Here is a 21,381-nt window from a genome sequence, read left to right as displayed (position 1 = left end):
TACTCTTACAAATGTAAAATGTTGCCCTTGTTAATTTTATAAATTGTTTCCCTTATCTTATAATAATAATAAAATGCACAATTATAATTCCAACGTCTAAAATTCATAAGGTGTCATTTTTTATTAAATAGCGTTTGAGACCATAAATTGTCTACGCCCATGTTTTCACCGCTTATGTGCATATGATTTTGCTACGACGTGACCGATAATTTGCAACGCTTGCTCTGATTTGGATTCTTGTTGATCACTCTGTATACGTAGTGTGTTGATCTAGTACCTTAATTACTTTGCTTAATTTTTCATTGTGAATACTACTAAATGTACTAATTTCTGCGTTAATTTCACTTGCTAATTTCAACACTAATTATTCCAATGTGAATGAAACTTAAGTCCATTCACGTTGGATTTTCCTCTCAAGGTCAAATAATTTAATTTTTTGGCTCTAATTATTATGGGTGCGTTTTTTTGCTCAACGGAAGAATCTCCCACTGTCAGAAGTGTCGTTTTATTGGTCGCGGAAGATTCTCTCCGAGCATCTCTCTTTTCTGCCATCAAATTAGATGGCAGAGAAAGCAGGAAAGTTGCAAGGTTGCAAAGAGTCAATAGTGCAACCGAAACGACAAAAATGATCATTTAGCCACATCCTCTGCGCAGAATCACAGCTGCCTTTTGTTTAACATGTTGTATAATATCATATTGTTATTGTTATTATTCATGGCAAAAAAGTAAACACTTATTACTAATGAGGTTATGTGTGTCTGTGGACTGTCAAAGAGAATGCAGCAAAAAAACGTCCGATTTAGCGACTGTGGGAAGTTTCTCTTTTGGAAGAATCTCTAACTTCTAGAAGATTGCAAAAAAACGCACCCTATGTTTTGTAAATAGTGGCATGCAGCTAACCAACATAATGGGATTTAGCAATGCTCAATCCCACCTGTACGGTGTTTACCTGCATGTCACTATTTACAAAACATAATTACAGAGCCAAAAAAATTAATTATTTGATCTTGAGAGGAAAATCCAACGAGAATGGACTTTACACTCACCTCACTTGTAAATGGAACTGGAACAGGCTTATTATGTTGGCAACACGATTGTAACCTGTGATTGTAACTACATTTTGACAGCAATAAAATAAGGTGCTAAATAAACGTACATTGCGAATATTCCGATGATTGATGGGTACAAGTACAAGTAATAAGTTATTACAAGAGGCTCAGTATTAATGCAAAATGCATCTTTGTATGTCAACGTGAGTTGTTGTTAGTTATTGCTCCTTCCTCTTTCCTTTTTCCGCTGTTTGAAAACGATTGTAGTTCGAAATTCGGAGTTATAATGTTAAAAAATATAATCTCTTAGTGAACGAAGGTGCATCCTGCGGCTTGTCGAGCGAGCGATTCGTGATAAAGCGGTGAGCCACAATTTCCATTCAATCCTGAAATTTTCTGAACATGTTATTCCTTCAATAGTGGTGTATGGTTATGTGTTATATTATGGCTGGAATCGCCTGCTGAAGCGCTATGCGCTAAAGACAATCATTGAATTTTGAGGAATCGATGGGACCCTATTGAGAAGGTAAAACAGATAAAAACAGACGGAGCTTGGCGCTAATTATATGTGTCTTAGGTTCCAACTTTGGGTCCTGGTTTCAGTTGCAGTCAAATGGCAGTTTAGTTTGAAGTACTCATAGCCATTTTGACGTGAATATTCACATTCTCGTCTTGTGGACAGTTCAATCAAGATGTTCAACTCAACCCTTAAAGTGCAACACAGCCCATAACACCAGGTTTAGACCTTAAGAGTGGGTCTCTGTGTAGTTCTTTAAGCCATTCATCCCTATCATCAAGACAAGGTAGGGCAGACATTTAATTTTGTCATGGTCTAAAGGAGGTTGTATGTTATTAACAGAAAGACTATTTACAAAAATGTAGTTTATAACCACTTACAAAAAAATGCAAATTAACAAAACTAACCCATTTTTAATAATTCTTTTAAAATTAATTAAATAGTCTCACAAATACTGGCTAGAGGTGAGGCAAGAATGTAGTTGGTTATGGAATTATTAATGTGAAAAAGTGCCACCATTTGGACAGCATACCGAGGTATCCATTCACCTGACATCTGCACTGTCAGTGTCATTTTTTATCCAAATTGGTCGAATGTACATCAAAGTTTTAACTTTTCTTTTGAGTGTACATTAAATCTAGTGATAAATAAATTACTACTGTCAGATACAGTGTGATCAACAATGACTGAGTCTGTTGGCAATGAAGCAATTGAAAAATATTGGTGTTTATCTGTTTTGTAATTGGCACTGACCGGATGTTTTAACCATGACCAACTACATTAAACATAGTTTAATGTAAAGTGCGTCTATCCATATTTTGAAACGACCTTTTGATTCCTTCAGTGGTTTATTGCCAGCTAACAAAGATTGTTGTAAAAGTGGTGAGTAACCGATCCTCAATAATCCGCAGCCTTGAACCCTGCAGAGTTTTTGTTACAGGGTAGGTAAATAATCACCTAGTAATGAGACCATCATAAACGACCCAAAATGTTAACTAGTGTTTAAAAAGTCGTTTCAAAATATCAATAGACGCTCTTTAGTTGGTCATGTTTTAACTTGACAGGACATTAAAAAAAAATAGGTTATGTCGGGTATGTTTATGCTATTAGAAAAATGACCCTTTGATGGTAAACGTCAAATTCGCCTGTCAACTCTGTCAAAAGTGTCAAAGCTGACAACTGGAAATGCGTTTAGATTACAGTGGTACCAAAATCATTCAAATTTTCATTGTTACCAACAGACTCAATCATTCTTGATCACGTTGTAGAAAGAAGTTGGGTTATAAATTGGTGTTTCAAATTATTTTATTTTCCGTTGACCGCTTGTTAATTTCAATATTAATGAATTATTTTGTCTATATGTAGTTTATTTTTTTTATCAGCTGTCAGTGTCAAAACTTTGTAAAAGACCAGACTGTGTTACCCTAAAACCTGTACTTTCCGACCAACTGTATAACAATTCCCCCCACGTCAAAATTGAGGTTATGTCTGTCAGTCTGTCTAACCCATGGACCTAAAGTCGGTACAGGTTGTAAAGAAGCATCTTGCAACCGACATTGAGAAATTTGCTTCGATCATATTGTAGTTTCAATTTGGTTGTAGGTCGTAAAATTTTATTGGATATTATGAGCGATTAACGGGCACAATGGTTGGGTTTGAAAAGGTTGGGAAGCGGCGCGTGCCGTTTGCCATACAATGCAAATATACCAAATGTATAGTTCTCCCAGAGCTGCAGCGGTTTTATGGCAGGGCAATAGTAATTATTACGCCTGTTGAGATGCCGATACGCGACATAAACAGACCCCTGTCAATCATCATTTTCGTTCTATACCTGTCAGTTTACAGGGTAGTACTTGGACGAATTTACGATTAGGGGTTGTACTTGCGGTTTAAACCTATTGTCGGTGTTGTTAACGTTTATACAATGGTACCCTGCCATAAAACCGCTGCAGCTCTGGGAGAACTATACAATACAACCCTGCTTAAAATATTACCTACTGGTGGTAAACTAGGATTTATAAGCCCCGCAAGATCTTTAACTTAAAGTACCATAAAATTTTACGACCTACAACTAAATTGAAACTACAGTATATACTACGTGGATGCGTAATGCAACGAGTTTGTGAGACACATTTGATGTTCCAAAAAATTGAAAAGAGATAAATAGACACAAACGCATAAGTCTAAGAAATAACTACACAACTTGCACAAGTTCGCTCTGCGCATGATCAATGGCCAACGCTTTGACAATTGACATCTGTAAATCTGTGAATCTGTGATTGTGATTGACATTATCAGTTCTTGTTTTTCTCTCGTTTTTTCTCCAGTTTTTGTGAAAACTGAAAAATGAAGTTTTGTTACGTATGTAAAAATAAAGATAATCACTGAATACATGCGCCTGCGTAGAATGCAACATTCCGGTACACATTAGGTGCGTTTTGTTGGGTCATCCAGATTGAACGGAATGCATCCCACCAACAAAACGGCTTAAAATTTTTGACAGTTTTGTCATAAAATCCCCACTTTCTAACACATTCCAACCGATCATTCTATGTAGTTTAACGGAATGAAAAGTTTCGTCGGAGTCGGTTTTGTGCACCAATAAAACTGTCGTTCCACCATAAACCGATTCCGGTTATGTCCCAACAAAACGTGCCGCTTTTTTTGGAACACGAGGTAGACAAGGTATTAGGTATCCACGTAGTATACGTTTATACGTATATGATCGAAGGAAATTTGCCTAATGTAACGATGTTTGCAACGACTGCAACAGTTACTTGTTCGGTATGCGTCGGGATTCTAGTTAAATTTTTTAAACTGTGAAACGCACTGTCAAATGCTGACTTTTAGGTTATGTGTATTAAACGTTCTCCTTGTAAACGTTATATCAATTTTTAAAAACAATAGGGTTTTTGTCGCGACTGACCAGGTCAGTTTCGGTCAGCTTTGGTATGTTTGTTCAACTGACCGTTGCATTTTCGCGAACTTACGGTAAGATACTTTTGTTTCCGAATGTACTAACCTGGTAAGCAAATTTGTGAACGCTTCACCGGTGGTGTTCACTCACATTTCGTAGAGGATTTTTGAGGTTAGGTCGTTAGGTGGTTATAAAAGTGTGCAGTATTTGTTAATAAAATGGAAAAATGTGATAATATTAACACAACTGATAGTAAGGCTGACGATGAAGTCGATATTACTATTAATTATCAAGGCACAGATTATTTATGCAAAGTTAACTTGGAAACAGCAAATATCCTGCTAAATGGTAAGGAACTAATACAAAAAGTTATACAATAAATAAATTAAGGGCAGAAAATAATTAAATTTTTGTTTAGATTCAACCCAAGCAAACAAGTATGTAGAGCAGCATATTTTCAACCGGATAGATGATAATGATAATCCGCAAACTTCAACTCAAGAAAATCCTGCAAAGCTTGAACCTCCACTGTGGTCCTCAAAATGTAAGAATAATAGTGCAAAAGACCATGAAGCAACTCTACTCTTATTAAAATTGCGTTTGGAACTTGCGGCCAAATTTAATGATAGAAAAACGATGAAGCAAGGCCTGTGGCAGAACATCGCGAGAGAAATGAAAGAAAAACGGTTTCCTATTGAGGGAGATAAGGAAGGCGCAGAGAAATGTAGGCAAAAATTTTCCAACCTGCAAAGAACTTACATGAACCATATAACACATATGAAACGTACAGGAGAAGAGACTAAACGGCCGCCTCCGTATTTCAACGAAATACACGATATCTTAGGAAATAAGGACAAAACAAATCCCCCTTATTTAGAAGATTCTCTGCAACAAGCATCAACGTCACAAACAACTAGTGATGCAGATGCAACCGGAAATGAAGATACAGATGTAGAACAATGTAGTGAAAAGAAGGCTCAAATAAAAAATAGGTTTGTGATACATAAATATGAGTAAGTCATTTTGTTTTTGTATGGCACTATATTTACAGGTTTAAGACTACTTGTAGATCTCTACGACCACAGAGCACGTTTTCCAAATTATTCGATCACATCAAAGAAGAAAAAGAAGAAAGGGCTCACCACCTGCGTGCTATAGAACGCGCATTAAATATACAAAACGAACAAAGAGAGCGAATGCTACACATATTTGCAGAAAGTGTGGCTGTGAAGAGAAGGAAACGAGATTCGTCAGAGTCTGATTAAGGAAATACACAAACTACTTTTTTAAAGCTTTTTTTATGAATATTCTTTACGTTGTTACCAAAGAAAATGTGATTTTAGTTTTTATAATAAATTTTGTGCAATATTATTTCGTTTTATTGTTCCTAAAAGAAGCTGGTCCCTATCCCTATGATCTTCTTCATATTCTATTTCATCGTCTTCTACATGCATATTTTCGTTCTCCCACTCATCACAACATAAATAACAAAAATTATGTAGGATACATGCAACTGTAACAATTTCTATGGCTTTACTGATTGAATATGTATTAATGAAAAATAATCTTCTCCATCTTCCTTTTAAAAGTCCAAATGCATGTTCTATGCACACTCTGTTGGAGCTTAAACAGCTGTTATGATGTTTTTGTATTCTTGGCATATTATTAGTTTTTCTATATGGAGTCATAAGCCATGTTCGCAGGGGGAAAGCGCTGTCTCCAATAAGATGATATCTTTCATGGGGAAAGTAAATCTGGGGTCCATGTCTTTGAATGTTAAGTGAAAATAATGAATTGGAAAACACCTGAAATAAATAAGACAAATAATAAGACAAATTTAATATTACCCTTGAGTCATGTGCAGAGCCAGGATATCCAATAAAAACGTACGTGAATATTTTTCTAGCAGTGGAAATTGCCATTAAATTAATTGAATGACTTAAATAACGGTTTGCATAGCTATCATGCTGATTCATTGGCACTTTAAGATTGATATGTGTACCGTCTATTGCCCCAATTACACCTAGAAATTTACATATCTGATAATTCAAGGACCTGAAAATCGATATTTTTTTTATGCTAAATATGTATGTAAGTACCTGGGTAGGGGATAAATTCCTGTGTAATTTGGTCATATTCTTCCACCGTGTTTGGCCAACATATGTACGTGCGCTTCAGTTGAAGTAAAATATATAAAAGGACATTAACAATTCTCATGACCGTGGAAGGAACCACATGGAACTGGTGTGCAATAGAATTGAGAGTGTCTGGTTTTGACATATACCATAGAAAAATAAGAATGGCTTTATCTTGTTTTACTGGGATATTTCCACCAACATATGCTTTATTAATTAAGTTTAACTTATCATTTTTCACAACAACTTGTAGCAGTCGAGCAAAAGTTGTCTTCTTCATGCGGAACAACTGGAAGAAGACAAGTTCATTGTATGCGTTGATCCATATCTCCGGTTCCTCAATATTAAATGTATGATAAGGCTGTCGCCAAATTGCAGCGGCAGCTAATTCTGTCGCACCTCCACTGTTCACAAGGGTAATTCTTGTAATATATTCTACCGTATTATCAAAAAAAAAAAATTAAGTAATTGACACATTTCTAATGGAATCATTTTTTCTTTATCACCACAACACACTTATATCACGAAATGCCACGAAACAAAACTCTGGACGATGTTTCTAAGTTTAAGGTGCCCTATCCGTGAGGTTATGTTTGTTTGTTTACAAACCGCAGTATCTTACCGGAGCATTTCTGCGTTAACCAGCGTTAACACCGGTTGAAACAGGATAGCTATGCTAAAAGATAAAGATGGATGTATTACCGCTCGGTCAGACCAGGTCAACAACGGTTACTCGCGGCAAAAACCTTAATTTGACGGGGATTTCAAATGTCATGAAGGAAAGAAGCGCCAACGCCGCCAACTATAAATATTGTAAATTACCAGAAATGTTACCAACATACATTTTTTTCCCTGCTTCTTTGCAACCTGTACCGACTTTAGTATTATCAGGACGGAGCATTCCCTATACCGTCAATGCTTTAGAATTTAGATGCTGTACCAGTCGGCCACTCTCTAGTACCACTTTATGACTCTTCTCAAACTACCCGCCAGCGTTAATGACACTGGGGACTGGGCCGTATGATTTCCCTTTCATTAAAGTTAAAGAATGTCGTTAAATTGTTTTGTCTCTGTCTAATATAGTGCTTGGCATATACTCTCACTTTGTCTAATCAATTATTATTTAACTAATGAAAGGCTTAACGAATGGGAAATCATACGGCCCACTGTTCTCCCACTGCTCGAATCAGTGGCGTGCTCAACAAGGGTAATTTTGGGAATTTGGGCATTTCAGTTATTTTACTTTCGGCTTTACGTGTGAGTGGTTTTGGTGTGAATTTTCTCCGTGTTTGGGTGTTGTTTGATTGTTTTTGTTGTTATTTTTGAACTTTTTGTAATTCAGAAGAATTGCAAAGAGAGTGAAAAATATCAATTTTACTACGCCACTGAAAAGGCACATGGTGCGCCCTGTATTTAGTACCACTTTATAGCAGTGCGCATTTACGCGGCGTTTCCGCGTTTTTCAAATAGTGCTTCCTCCTGTTAATACTACCTACCTCCATGGTCTAACCTAATTGAAATGTCGAACGTAGTCAGTGTTAAAGGTTTCAATGAAATGCAGGTTTATACAGGGTGCGTCCTAAAAAACGCCGCAAGCCATATCTCCGTTATTTATGGCTCGATTTAAATAAAACAAAAACCGGAATAAATCATTTTTGTGTGCAACCGTACGCGAAATGAGCACTTCGCGTGCCTAGAGCAGGCCGCGAAATTGAATTTCGCAGCCGTTGCCTTGACGACGGCCGTAAAAGTAAAAGTCATTTCAATATTTATTTATTATCACAATTACAACATATCTATCTCTATATTTGCGGTGTGATCTTACAAAATCTGGATTGGGTACAGTTAAAGTTTGATTTATGCCAGTTTTTGTGTCAGGAACGGCCGCTATTAGTACAGAATTTTCATCCGGTTTGAAGTTCCCGCCAATTTCAAATGGTGTGGTCGCCTGATGATTCGATGGGTGCGTTCGTTATTGTAGTCCGAGCACTCGATGTGATCTAAAGCGTTCGTGATTCTTCCTACTGACGACTTTCTTGCGTTCGAAATGGAAGTCGTCGACGGCTGAAAAATGCTCGATTAAATCGGAGTTGTGAGACCGAGCTGGCAGATTTCTGACGTCATCATCTCCTGTTGTCAATGTTTTTGTTTGCATATTATAAGTCATACATAACCTACAATTTTGTTCTCAAATTAAAACAAAAAGATATTTAATTTTCGGTGATGCTAGCAATTGTACTATTTTTCGCGAATGAAATTCTGTATGCTGACGAAGATGAGGTCGAAAATCCAGAAAGAAAACAACAAATTAAAATAAAAAACTTTGCGGAGCAAGTTGCCCCCGCAATGCATGATCGACAGTTCAAAATGCACTTCAGATTATCCCGATCGACATTTGACATACTTTTGTCACGACTTTACAACCTTAAGACTATTGATGTGAAATCAGGAACTCCAGAAATAAAACTTAATAAACAACTTCTAATAACACTCTGGTATATTGCAAATCTGGAATGTTTCAGGTAAGTCACAAAAGACGCTATGAATATTATGACTACATGTGTTATTGTAGAAGTGTGGCAGACAGATTTGGTATTGCAAAGAGTACAGCTTGGAAAGTTGTTCACCAGATGTGTCAACTTATAATGAAATTAAATGTTCGAATGCAGGTGATTTCATGGCCCACAGAAGAAGAGTGCATAACTAATGCCACGGTATTTGAACGCAGACATGGATTTCCAGGTACCTACTCCTGTCCATTGAACGTGTACAATTTTTCAAAATTTACTTATTGCAGGTATCATAGGGGCGGTCGATGGAAGTCACATTCCTATTAAAGCGCCCACAAAGAATGCAGTATCTTATATAAACAGAAAAAAATTTCATAGTGTAATACTACAAGGAATTGCTTCCCCTGATATGTTATTTATAGACTGTTACGCAGGAGAAGCAGGGTCAGTTCATGATGCAACTGTCTTCAGAAGATCAAATATTTGTGGAAGAATCCCAAATATTAACTTTCCTGATCAATTCCATTTAATTGGGGATGCAGCTTATCCGTTATTACCACATTTAATGGTACCATATAGAAACAATGGGCATTTAGATAATAGGCAAATCAACTATAATAAAAAACTTTCTAAAACACGAGTAGTCATTGAGCGAGCATTTGCCTTATTAAAAGGAAGATTTAGGCGTTTAAAATTACTAGAGTCTGTGCGCCTTGACATTGCGGTGACAATTATATTAACTGCTTGCATATTCCATAACATATGTATAATGAATAATGATGAGTTCAACGAAATTCTTAATTTGGAAGCAGAAGTAGCAGAAGAGAGAAGAATGAATGTTCATAACATAGCTATAGCAAACAATAATCACCAAGGCGTAATAAAAAGAAACAATATAAAAAATAGGTTAAGGATTCTGGAATAAAAAATATTAACTTTGATTTTTCTGTTTTATTACAAATTATTGGTAGTAATAACAAAAATAGATATATTTTCAAACAAAAATAAATTCTAAAAAAAAAACGAGAAATACTTCTTTGGTATTAAAAAGTAAACTAAATATTGTCAATTATCAGTCTGATTAGTCTTTTTTCTCTAAAAATTGTTGGAACAAATCCAAAAAACGATCTTGTCGTTGTAATCGTTCTTGATGCCTCCTTTCCACTTCATCTTTTTTCTTCTTTGGCTTTTCTTTAGAATTTTGCTCCACATCCTCACCAGACGAACTTGCAACAGCAACAGGGTTTATCTCAGGTTTCTTTGCTAAAAACATGTCTATCGCATTGTAAAACTTCCATTGCTTAGGTGCGTTGCCACTGGTATCATTATGTGCTTTTACTTTTTTATACATTAACTTGAGCCCCTTCCATTTCGTGTCAATTTGTTGTCCAGTAAGTGACTGATTGAGGACTTTATTCATTTGTTTAGCAATATCATCAAATACTGTTTTTTTAAGTTTTGTGTTGAATTGCTCATAATTGCTTTCCATTGTTCTAATTAGCAACAATATTTCTTCATCTGTCCATTTTTTACCACTTTGTTTGGGTGAAGCTTCAATGTCCCTCTCCTCCCCCTCATCATCCACCTCTACTGCTGTTTCCATTTCTTCTGACGGAAAAACGTCTTTGTAATCCATGTATGTAAGGTCACCATCTATACATAATGTATTTTGTTGTTAACCATTAAGACAATAAGTACCTAAAAAAACTCACTTTGCTTGTTTTGAACCAACACCTGTCCATTTTCTGACATAATCATTGAGGATCCAGAATATACGATTTCAAAATCTACAGGTGCTCCTGCCATTCTTCCCAATTCACATTGACCCGCGGATTACTATGCAATTATGCATTGGCCAGCATAAAACATTTACCTAACCTCACTCACTCTCACATTCCCGCGCAAGTCCCCTTCTACTGAAACAATCTGAACCAATGCTCCTTCGCGTTTTTAATTAGTTTGTGCTCTGCCCGACATCGGCAGAATCTGTACTAAATCTGGCGATGTCAATAACGAACGCACCCGATGATTGACGTATTGACGAGTCGGTAAAAAAGATCGATCTAGAACAGACACGTATGAATTAGGTTAATTTTCCACCGGTCAAAAAGGGAAATATCTAGTAACTAGTAAGTAGTAACATATCCTGAATCATGAATGGCATCAACAGACATTTTGGTTTATTTGTCTCTTCGCACGGCATCTGATATTTCCACGATTAAAATAACCTAAAACTTATAACAGAATTTAACGTTTACCTGTCACAATAAATAAATTCCAGTAAATAGGTAAGCCAATGCAACATTATCCGACAGGGTTTTCACATTCTTCTTGTTACATCAGTCTCAAAGTCACTGTAACATTTTTTATATTGCTGTTTCGATTTTTAAGGTTTCAAATGCGACACTGCACAATTTATAATCTTTTTTTAACTCTGGATGAGTACACGGAACAAGAGCTGCATATTTGCGGTATAATCTTACAAATTCTGGATTGGTGACAGTAAAAGTTCGTTTTATGTCAGTTTTTGTGTCAGGAACGGCCACTATTAATACAGAATGTTCATCCTTGATGTCATCGATAGACATTTTGGTTAGTTCGTCATCGTCTCTTCGCATGGCTCCTAATATTCCCATGATTAAAATGACCTAAAAAAAGGGCAGATTATACAGCAAATTGATCTGGTCTCGTGTCAATACCTTACACTTTTTCACCTGATAACCAACTGATTTTTTTTCAAAAAAGGTACCAATTTCAGAAACTTCGTAACACCAATGCCATCCCGTATGTTCAGCGTGAGCTTCAACATTGAATATGTACTCCATAAAGTTGAACTTTTCACAGTTTTTGATTTTTCCATTAAATAAGCCAAAACAACATTCTCCGACACCGTTTTCACATTATTTTTATTACACCGCTCTTTAAAGTCATTGTAACACTTATCGTACTGCCGTTTGGACTTTTCTGGTATTAAATTGGACACTGCACAATCTGGGGAAGTAGACGGAACAAAAACGTTGTAATTTTTTTGCGACATTTTTCCAATTTTTCTCAAAATGAATTGTTTTATTTATGTCGTTTCCATAGCGACATGGCGACATGTAGGCCGACTTTATTTTTATTGACAGTGAAGGAAATTTTACTTGTTCATTTTATAATTACAAATTTTCGGGTTGCACACAAAATGTTGTGTACACCTCGGCTACGAAATCCTTTGACGACCTCGAGATTGTCTTGTCTCGGCCGCAAAGCGGCCTTGACGACAATTTTTCTCTCGGTTCGTCAAAGTAGGATTTCGCAGCCTTGCTATACAAATAACTATTTTGTTCGACACTGTCAGAATTTGAGAATTTTCTCCTGTGTGAACAGATTTTGATAAATTTGACAACTTGTCAAAACGAAACGTCAAGCTAATTTTAAAGATTTTCAGCGATTTGGAGCCTTTGGGGGCTCGTCGAACAAAAGGACGTTGTATTCAACTCGTTCTTGTGTAATTTGGGCTTTTTTGGCACTCGTGGACCTTTAAAACTCTCGTTTCACTCGAGTTTTAAACTGGCCCACTCATGCCAAAAAAAACCCAAATTACACACGAACTCGTTAAATAAACTACTATTAAAAACACTATAGGCACGATGTAGATAATTTTTTTTTTTTTTTCAAAAAGTCATTCAAGGTCAGATGATAGTCAACTTTGTTTTTTTAAATAGCTTGGTATTTTTTTTTATTCTGATTTTAAAAGTGATTATTTTTCTGAATCCAACGATATGCCACATGTTAGAATAAATAAATAAATAAATAAAATAGCATTATTGGAAATTTTTGTTCGAAAAAAAATCAAGTATACTATGAAAAACAATCCTAAACGCAATATTTATTACACGTTCTGTCATATTATTTTTTTTTTTTAATCTTCAGAAAGTATTGTTACTGCGTTTAGGATTGTTTTCCATACTACACTACTCAAAAAATAAAAGTAGTCACTTTTTTGAACTTCGATATTTTTTTCATATTGAACCGTCATTTATTAAAGTAATTACAAAATTGTACGCGAATGCTCCTTGTTATAATAAACTTAGAGCCTCAAATGTTCGATCAATACAAAAACTAAAATGAAAAAAATCACTTAAGAAGTAATGTTTAAACAGACTTTGGACCATTTTAGTCTTAAACAACATTAGATCATTCTGACAGTTCACTAACATTTAAAAGAAGCAATGGCTTAGCAATTAACGTCGGCAGAAGTTAATAGAGCTGTAACGTTACGCGAAGAAGGACATTCACAGCTTTATGTTGCCAAACAGCTTGGGGTTGTGCAGGAAACTGTGTGGAAGCTTTGGAAACGACACCGAAAAACAGGTACCGTAACAAGGCGAGCAAGTACAGGTCCAAAGAGTAAAACTGCGATTGCAAGCCCTTCGTCTGCAATAGGTCAAGAGAGGCTGAATTAAAAGCAAGATGTTTTGCAAAATTGCCCAAATTGACCAGAGAACATCGTTAAAGAAGATTTGAATTTGAAAGAGAACACTTAAACTGGCAACTTCGTCATTGCACTCCTGTCGTGTTTAGTGATGAGTCCAAATTTGCTCTGTCAGGTAATGGTGAAGGTGTAAAAGTCTGGAGAAGGGCTTTAGAACATTTCATGTCAAATACAGTGCATGAAACCGTCCCTTTTGGTGGTGGATCCATAATGGTATGGTATGGAATAACAATAAACACTCGCAAGGACCTTGTTTTTCTTCGCAATGGTGGCCTAACAGCTCGAAGGTACATTGATGAGATTTTAGAACGTCAAGTGATCCCAAGAGCAAATGTTGTTGACAAAATTTTGTTTTTATGCAAGGTAATGCCAGACAGCACATTACTCACATCGTCACTGATTATCTTGATGATCACAATATCCGTAAAATGGATTGACCCGCATGCAGCGCAGACATAAATCCAATCGAACATGTTTGGGAACAATTAGGGAAACGTGTTCGAGGACGTCCAAATCCTCCAATTACAGCTGAACAGTTGGCATAGGCTTTAGTTGAAGAATTTTCCCCAAGATGGGTTGCGAAGGCTTATTCGAAGCCTGCAACGACGTTTGGCAGGCAAGAGGAAGCCACACCAGATATTAACATCACAATTGGTACAAATTAGCTAAGTTGTCAGACTTTTTTTAATCCAATTTGATTTCAAACTCTTTGTTTTTTCACATGTTAGTACATAAATGTTAGTAGTAGGTTGCTTCAGTGTCTCTCTGTTTTTAATTTGTTAAAATAAGTTCAATAATTAATGGTTCCTTACATATTCCAAGTTTTAACGAAATCTCTTAAAATATAAAAAAAATATCGAAGTTCAAAAAAGTGCCTACTTTTATGTTTTGAGTAGTGTATAATTGATTTTTTTCGAAGAAAAAATTTCAAATAATGCTAATTTATTTATTTATTTTCGCGGTTACTGTTAAATGCATTCTAACATGTGGCATATCATTGGATTGAGAAAAATAATCTTTTTCAAAATCGGAATAAAAAAATACATATACTAAGCTATTTGAAAAAACAAAGTTGACATTCCTCTGACCTTGAATGACTTAAAAAAAAATTAGTCTATATTGTGCTTATAGTGTTTTAAAATTAATTTATGACAGTTTTTGTTTTACTTAAATCGAGCCATAAATAACAGAGATATGGCTTGCGACCTTTTTTAAGAAGACGCACCCTGTATACCATTCACGATTGTTTCAAATTCGGACTATCTATGAAAATCTGACATTTTAGTTGGCAGTATTGTGACTTGTCATAATAAATGTATTTTAGGTTATAATTCGAATATTTAAAAACGAAACGTCATATGACAGGACCTGACGCCAACCTAATAAAAAAATATCTTGGCCTGCTGCGTGTTTAAAACAATCGTGAACGGCTTATACCGGGTGTCCACTCTCAAAGTCGAACATAGGCAATTAACACTGTGCATTCAGTTTATAGATATTAAGCCATTATTTCGATACATCAATAATATTAAAGAATTAAAAGTAATTAACAGTTTAAGCAGTTTTTATTATAAATTCTTTGAAAAAATTACAATGCAGTTCCTACTTTAGTTAATAATAAATCTAAATAATTTGCTGAATTTAAATGTCCCTTTATTTCAAATGTTATTAAAAATCCCAGCCCAGATATGAATTTTTTGAGGATACTGAGTTCTACTAGGAATATTTACTCGAGGGTTTTCTTGAGCCCAATATCGCGTGTTTTGAACATTTGGTTCGTTATTTAGTGTAAAAGTAGATCCGCCTGTGGTCAACGAAAAACAAAATTATGTTGGTATTCAATTTATCACTGAATCTGTCAAATGTCAATCTGTCAGTGCTCGAATTTCAAATTCAAAGTCGTATTAAAAAAATGAAAACATCCTAATGTCAAAAAATTTGCAGATAAAGCCAATGCAAATTTTACTTCCTGTAAAATCCGCAGGCCAATATGAAGTAGAATACCAAAAATTCATCAATGTCAATAGATCATTCAACTTTGCAGAGCTTGCAGCCTTACCAACCGAAATTTCAACAGAGTGGCTACGAAAATTGGAGTCACTTTTCTGCATTTTGCCAAAAGATGTCGCTGTTTTCACAAAAAATTTAAGGATGAAAAAAATAAATGGCAACAATTTTGTGCAATTGTCACTATTTTTAAACAATAATTTTCAATGTCACTGCTATGAATTTCAATATTGAGCAACGAATATAGTTATTTATTTAACGAGTTCGTGTGTAAATTGGGCTTTTTTTGGTATGAGTGGGCCAGATTAAAACGCGAGTGAAACGAGCGTTTTAAAGACCCACGAGTGCCAAAAACAAGTCCAGTTTACACAAGAACGAGTTGAATACAACGTTTTTTTGTTCGACGACCCCCTTAAAGGCTCCAAATTGCTTAAGATCTTTAAAATTAACTTGACGTTTCGTTTTGACAAGTTGTCACATTGATCAAAATCCGTTCACACAGGATAAAATTCTAAAACTCTGACAATGTCAAACAAAAATAATTACCTATTTATGAGTGAGTAAAGTAATATGTACTTTTTTTACGAGAAGGAAAATTTGCCGCACGAGCGAGTGCGCAATCCGCCGATTACAAAAAAGATATTTCACATAGGAGAAAATTCTCAAATTCTGACAGTGTCGAACAAAAAACATTATAATGGTATTATCCTTCTAAAGAAGGTCGTTCTGGTAGAACAGCAGTTCTGAAGGATCATTGGCTACAACCAACATTTAGCTACGTAAAAAAAAAACAATGTTGCCAGCAATTTCATTTTATTTTTGCTTTCATGTTATGAATCTATCGTTGGAAATCGTACAGCAAATTGAGCAAATAATAGTAATTTACGTTATAAGTCCGGTAGGTTACTTGTAACAGTACGAGTTAGACATTATGAACGAGGCGACGTTAGGAGCCGAGTCAAGAATATCTAAACGAGTACCTGTTACAAGTACCACCGGATGTATATCGTAATGTATTTTATTTCATACTGGAAGTCTCTTGTGCATCATAATTTTAATTCAAAAATTAAAAAATCACATTATTCTGTGAAAATAGCATCACCTTTTCCCTGTGGCAACGGCCGTTGCTATTGTTTTTTTAGATTGAATATTTTTTGACTTTTTCACTTTTCAATGTCAGATTTGATGGATAAAAATAAAACAGTCCGGTAGGTGTTGCTTAGTGACACTTTCCGGCTTTGATACTGTTATAACTTACCTACCGGACTCAAATTGATGATGCAATCGAACATCTACCGGACAGTATGAAATAAAAATTTAAAAGTAGAAATTGCAATTATTTTAATTAGTTTTTTTGTATTGACATTAAATTAAATTTTCAGATTATAAAGACAAAATGCAAAATTGTCGATTGCCACTCGAATCATCCAGATGCGAAAGAAACGATTTGGAAAAATACTACTGCAAGGACTGCCATTTTGAAACCGATCTTGTGGTAATTTTAAAGCAACATTTCAGGGAATATCACAGAAAGGATACTGATTGCGTGCAAGATCAACCAAAAAATGACACTGTTGTAAAAAGCTACATTTGTCAGAAGTGCCCGTTTGAAACATATTCCGTTTTAATGTGGATTAAACACTTGAATGGTTCATGTTTTAACAAAAAAGAAGAATGGGAGAACATTATTGAAGAAGAGTGGTACCGATGCGAATTTTGTTCCTTTAAAACAAAGGAGGCAACAGTTTTGGAGAAACACCAGGCCGCAAAGCAGTTACTTAACCAGTTAAAGTGGTATAGTTGTGGTAAATGCGAATTTAAAACGAAACGGAACGACTCCTTAAACCGACATAAGCTACTTCATCTCTCAGCAGACGCGGTCCAATGGTTTAATTGTGATGAATGCGAATACAAAACGAAATATGACAAACGCCTTAAACGACATAAGAGAATTCATCTGTCAGCAGATGCTGTCCAGTGGTATAGCTGTGATAAATGCAAATACAAAACGATATATGAGGACAACTTTAAAAAACATAACACAATTCATCTCTCAGCAGATGCCATCCAGTGGTATAGCTGTGATAAATGCGAATACAAAACGAAATATAAGAGCAACATTAAAAAACATAACACAATAATTCATGTCTCAGCAGGTACGATCCAGTGGTATAGCTGTGATAAATGCGAATACAAATCGAAATATAACAAATGCATTAAACGACATAAGATAATTCATCTCTCAGCAGATGCAGTCCAGTGGTATAGCTGTGATAAATGCAAATACAAAACGATTTATGATGACAACTTGAAAAAGCATAACACAATTCATCTCTCAGCAGATGCCATCCAGTGGTATAACTGTGATAAATGCGAATACAAAACGAAATATAAGGGCAGTATTAAAAAACATAACACAATTCATTTGTCAGCAGATGCAGTCCAGTGGTATAGCTGTGATAAATGCAAATACAAAACGATTTATGATGACAACTTGAAAAAGCATAACACAATTCATCTCTCAGCAGATGCCATCCAGTGGTATAACTGTGATAAATGCGAATACAAAACGAAATATAAGGGCAGTATTAAAAAACATAACACAATTCATTTGTCAGCAGATGCCATCCCGGAGTATAGCTGTGATAAATGCGAATTTAAAACTAAATATAAGGCCAACATTAAAACACATAACTCGATCCATCTCTCAGCAGATGATGTCCACTGGTATAGCTGCGATAAATGCGAATACAAAACGAAATTTAAGGGCAGTATTAAAAAACATAACATAATTCACTTGTCAGCAGATGCCATCCAGGAGTATAGCTGTGATAAATGCGAATTCAAAACTAAATATAAGGCCTACATTAAAACACATAACTCGATCCACCTCTTAGCAGATGCCATCCAGTGGTATAATTGTGATAAATGCGAATTCAAAACGAAATATAAGAGCAACTTTAAAAACCATAACACAATTCATCTCTCAGCAGACGTGGTCCAATGGTATAACTGTGATAAATGCGAATACAAAACGAAATATAACAAATGCATTAAGCGACATAAGAAAATTCATCTCTCAGCAGATGCTGTCCACTGGTATAGCTGTGATAAATGCGAATTCAAAACGAAATATAAGAACAACATTAAAAAACATAACACAATTCATTTCTCAGCAGATGCCATCCAGGAGTATAGCTGTGATAAATGCGAATTCAAAACGAAATATAAGGGCAACATTAAAACACATAACTCGATTCATCTCTTAGCAGATGCCACCCAGTGGTATAATTGTGATAAATGCAAATTCAAAACGAAATATAAAGGCAACTTTAAAAAACATAACATAATTCATATCTCAGCAGACGCGGTCCAATGGTATAGCTGTGATAAATGCGAATACAAAACGAAATATAGCAAACACATCAAACGACATAAGGGAATTCATCTTTGTGCAGAAGCTGTTTGAGTGCGAATATAAAACGAAAAGAAGCGATCATTTATTTAAAAGAACAGCAGATGCTGTTCAATGGTTTTGATGTGATAAGTGCGAATTTAAAACGAGACGAAACGACTGCTTAAAACAACATAAGAAACGTCTGGTTTGTCTAAAATCAAAAGTACTACGCAAAAAAAAACGTTGAACAAAGACTCAAGTGAGAACTGTTCATAGCATTTCCAAACAATATGATCATGCCATCAAATGAAATCCTGGGCTAAGTAGGCGTTGAAAAAAGTAAGTGCCGTTTGACATGAATGACATTTATTTATGTCATGGACCTACGTGGTCTCCCAATGCTTTCCAGAATTTTTAATAGTTTGATCTTCGGTTTTTTAAAACCCTACCAAGCTGTGTTTCTACTTTAGAAACGGAACAAAAGTTGATTGCAACTGGGAATATTCTGTTAATGAATGTTTTGAGAAGTACCGTGAACAATTTCCGATTGTTGCAATTGAGTATGAAGAATTTTGACACTCTCCAACTTTGTCTAAATAATTTTCGAGAAAGTGGCACTATTGGACGAAAAGAGGGAAGTGGTCAACCAAAGAAATTTACTCGGGAAGTAATCGAAAATGTTCAACAAATAGTGGAAGATTCACCTAGAACTTCGATTCGGCGTTTGTTACAACGGGTTGATTTTTCTGTTGGACCTTGTCATAAAATTTTAAAAGAAGACCTGCATTTATTTCCATATCACCTCTGTTCAACAGTTACCTGTGAATGACTTTCCCTAAAGTCTAAACTTTTGTCAATGTTTTTTGAACACAATTGTTGATGATTTAGAAAAAATACTGTATGGATGAAGCATATTTTCATTTGTAAGGCTACGTAAAGTCAGAAAATTGAGAATGTGGAGTTCACAAAATCCACATTTATTTGCTGAAGCTCCACATTACCCCCAAGAAATTGGAGTTTGGGCTGCTATTAGCCAACGTAGGATCATTGGCCCATATTTGTTCCAAGGTAAATTACTGTAACCATTTGTTACTCATATTTATTGGGTCATATGCATAAACCATTAGCAAATGCTTTTACTTGTATTAGTGAGAGATAGAAATACATGGACTCTATGAGCTAGAAAAAGACAAATATATAGTATAAGCAAATGGTCATTCTTATGTATACTACCCATTATCTCAAACATATTTGCAGGCAACATCGATGGAGAAAGATACCGTGTTGAAATTTTAGCACTTTTTTAAATGATGATGAGCTAATTTATGAGTATTTCTAACAAGATGGCGCTACAACAATTTTTTTATCAAATTTCTGCATGAACAGGCTTATTAGTCGAAATACACCCAATAACTGGCCTCCCAGATGTTGTGATCTCATATCCTGCATATTTTTTTTTTGTGGCCACTTATGAAGAATTCCATAATTTATAACACTCCCATAAAAAATCTGGCAGAACTTCAAGACAGAATACTGATGAAAATTCATCAAATCTATGAAGATCCATTTAGTTAGAAGACGGCCTACGCTAAGTTTACAACAAGATTGCCCAAACAATGCGGGAAATTTCTGTTGGAGTGCGGGAGCAGTGTTGCAGGGCACCGTTAATTTGTTCTTTTCACATTTAATTTAAAATTAAAGTGTTTATACGATACTTGTATTATTTTTCCGATAATTGTGTTTCTTTAATTTTTATTGACCAATAATAATCATAATCATAATTATTTTTAGGCAGAATATAGCCTAAGGGAGTCCGTTTCGGCTCAGGGACGCGAGGGTCGCGGGTTCGATTCCGACCCAGGGCGAAATTTAAAATAATAAAAAAAAAGGTTATATTCTGTCTCGTGATTCGGAAGTCACGTTAAGCCATTGGTCCCGGTCTATTGAGTTGGTCATCATGCCCCTCATAGATTTGTAAACCAGTCCTAGACTGTGTAACAAATTTTTTTAGCTGTTCCAAATTCACACAATATAACACAGACATATAATACAAAAATTAATAAATATTTAGAACTCTCCGTTGCTATGAGAAATCTTTGGTGTTTAGAAAAAATTTCGATTTTACAATTTATAATTTCAGCAACAGGAATAGTACCCCAATCTCTTTTTAAAAATTTAAAAAATTTGGACTTAGAGAACACATTGGTGGTTGAAATTCAAAAAGGTATATTATTATACTCATGTCACATCGTGAGGAAATTCCTTAACATTGACACAGAACATAAAACACAAAAAAGTCAAAATGCGGAGGCGAGACGCCGGTAATTATGTTGATAAGCACTGCACTATTACTTGATAGTATTATCCGTAAT

General features: G+C 35.3%; 3 protein-coding genes and 1 long non-coding RNA gene across 14 annotated transcripts in view; 3 read left to right on the top strand and 1 right to left on the bottom strand.

The window, feature by feature from the left end:
* Window positions 1–21,381, top strand: part of LOC138135356 (zinc finger protein draculin-like) — a 218,590-nt gene that overhangs the window by 116,929 nt on the left and 80,280 nt on the right. The gene's annotated exons all lie outside the window — the stretch shown is intronic.
* LOC138135352 (zinc finger protein 62-like) lies at window positions 1,114–20,721 on the top strand. 3 transcript variants are annotated; one of them, XR_011160942.1, is made up of 6 exons: window positions 1,114–1,252; window positions 1,360–1,411; window positions 1,470–1,575; window positions 1,627–1,852; window positions 16,995–20,077; window positions 20,267–20,721. XR_011160942.1 is itself a non-coding variant. In XM_069054058.1 (4 exons), exon 4 carries the CDS (start codon window positions 17,009–17,011, stop codon window positions 19,079–19,081), a length of 2,073 nt encoding a protein of 690 aa, XP_068910159.1. In that variant the 5' UTR covers window positions 1,269–1,411; window positions 1,470–1,575; window positions 1,627–1,852; window positions 16,995–17,008; the 3' UTR covers window positions 19,082–20,721. The 3 variants fall into 3 exon arrangements, 1 of the variants encoding a protein (XP_068910159.1); XR_011160941.1 differs by lacking the exon at window positions 1,114–1,252 and having other exon boundaries at window positions 1,269–1,411; XM_069054058.1 differs by lacking the exon at window positions 1,114–1,252 and having other exon boundaries at window positions 1,269–1,411; window positions 16,995–20,721.
* Window positions 3,935–5,851, top strand: LOC138135359 (uncharacterized). Its single transcript, XM_069054074.1, has 3 exons — window positions 3,935–4,831; window positions 4,902–5,475; window positions 5,535–5,851. The coding sequence occupies exons 1-3, from the start codon at window positions 4,702–4,704 to the stop codon at window positions 5,746–5,748; spliced, it is 918 nt and encodes a 305-aa protein (XP_068910175.1). The 5' UTR covers window positions 3,935–4,701; the 3' UTR covers window positions 5,749–5,851.
* LOC138135365 (uncharacterized) lies at window positions 5,763–7,403 on the bottom strand. 3 transcript variants are annotated; one of them, XR_011160959.1, is made up of 3 exons: window positions 6,583–7,403; window positions 6,331–6,506; window positions 5,763–6,288 (listed from the first exon to the last, which is right to left on the bottom strand). It is a non-coding gene; the product is annotated as an uncharacterized lncRNA (long non-coding RNA). The 3 variants fall into 3 exon arrangements; XR_011160960.1 differs by having other exon boundaries at window positions 6,374–6,506; XR_011160958.1 differs by having other exon boundaries at window positions 5,763–6,506.

Source organism: Tenebrio molitor, chromosome 7 (assembly GCF_963966145.1).
Source record: "Tenebrio molitor chromosome 7, icTenMoli1.1, whole genome shotgun sequence".
NCBI classification, from domain to species: domain Eukaryota; kingdom Metazoa; phylum Arthropoda; class Insecta; order Coleoptera; family Tenebrionidae; genus Tenebrio; species Tenebrio molitor.
The sequence above is the reverse complement of the archived record's forward strand: the minus strand, read 5'-3'. Positions and strand labels throughout refer to the sequence as shown.

Bases quoted from the DNA above. Each gene is read 5' to 3' on its own strand.
- LOC138135352 (XM_069054058.1), top strand. From the start codon at position 17,009: ATGCAAAATTGTCGATTGCCACTCGAATCATCCAGATGCGAAAGAAAC.
- LOC138135359 (XM_069054074.1), top strand. From the start codon at position 4,702: ATGGAAAAATGTGATAATATTAACACAACTGATAGTAAGGCTGACGAT. The intron at 4,832-4,901 runs GTAAGGAACTAA...ATTTTTGTTTAG, and splicing joins AGCAAATATCCTGCTAAATG to ATTCAACCCAAGCAAACAAG. The intron at 5,476-5,534 runs GTTTGTGATACA...CTATATTTACAG, and splicing joins AAGGCTCAAATAAAAAATAG to GTTTAAGACTACTTGTAGAT.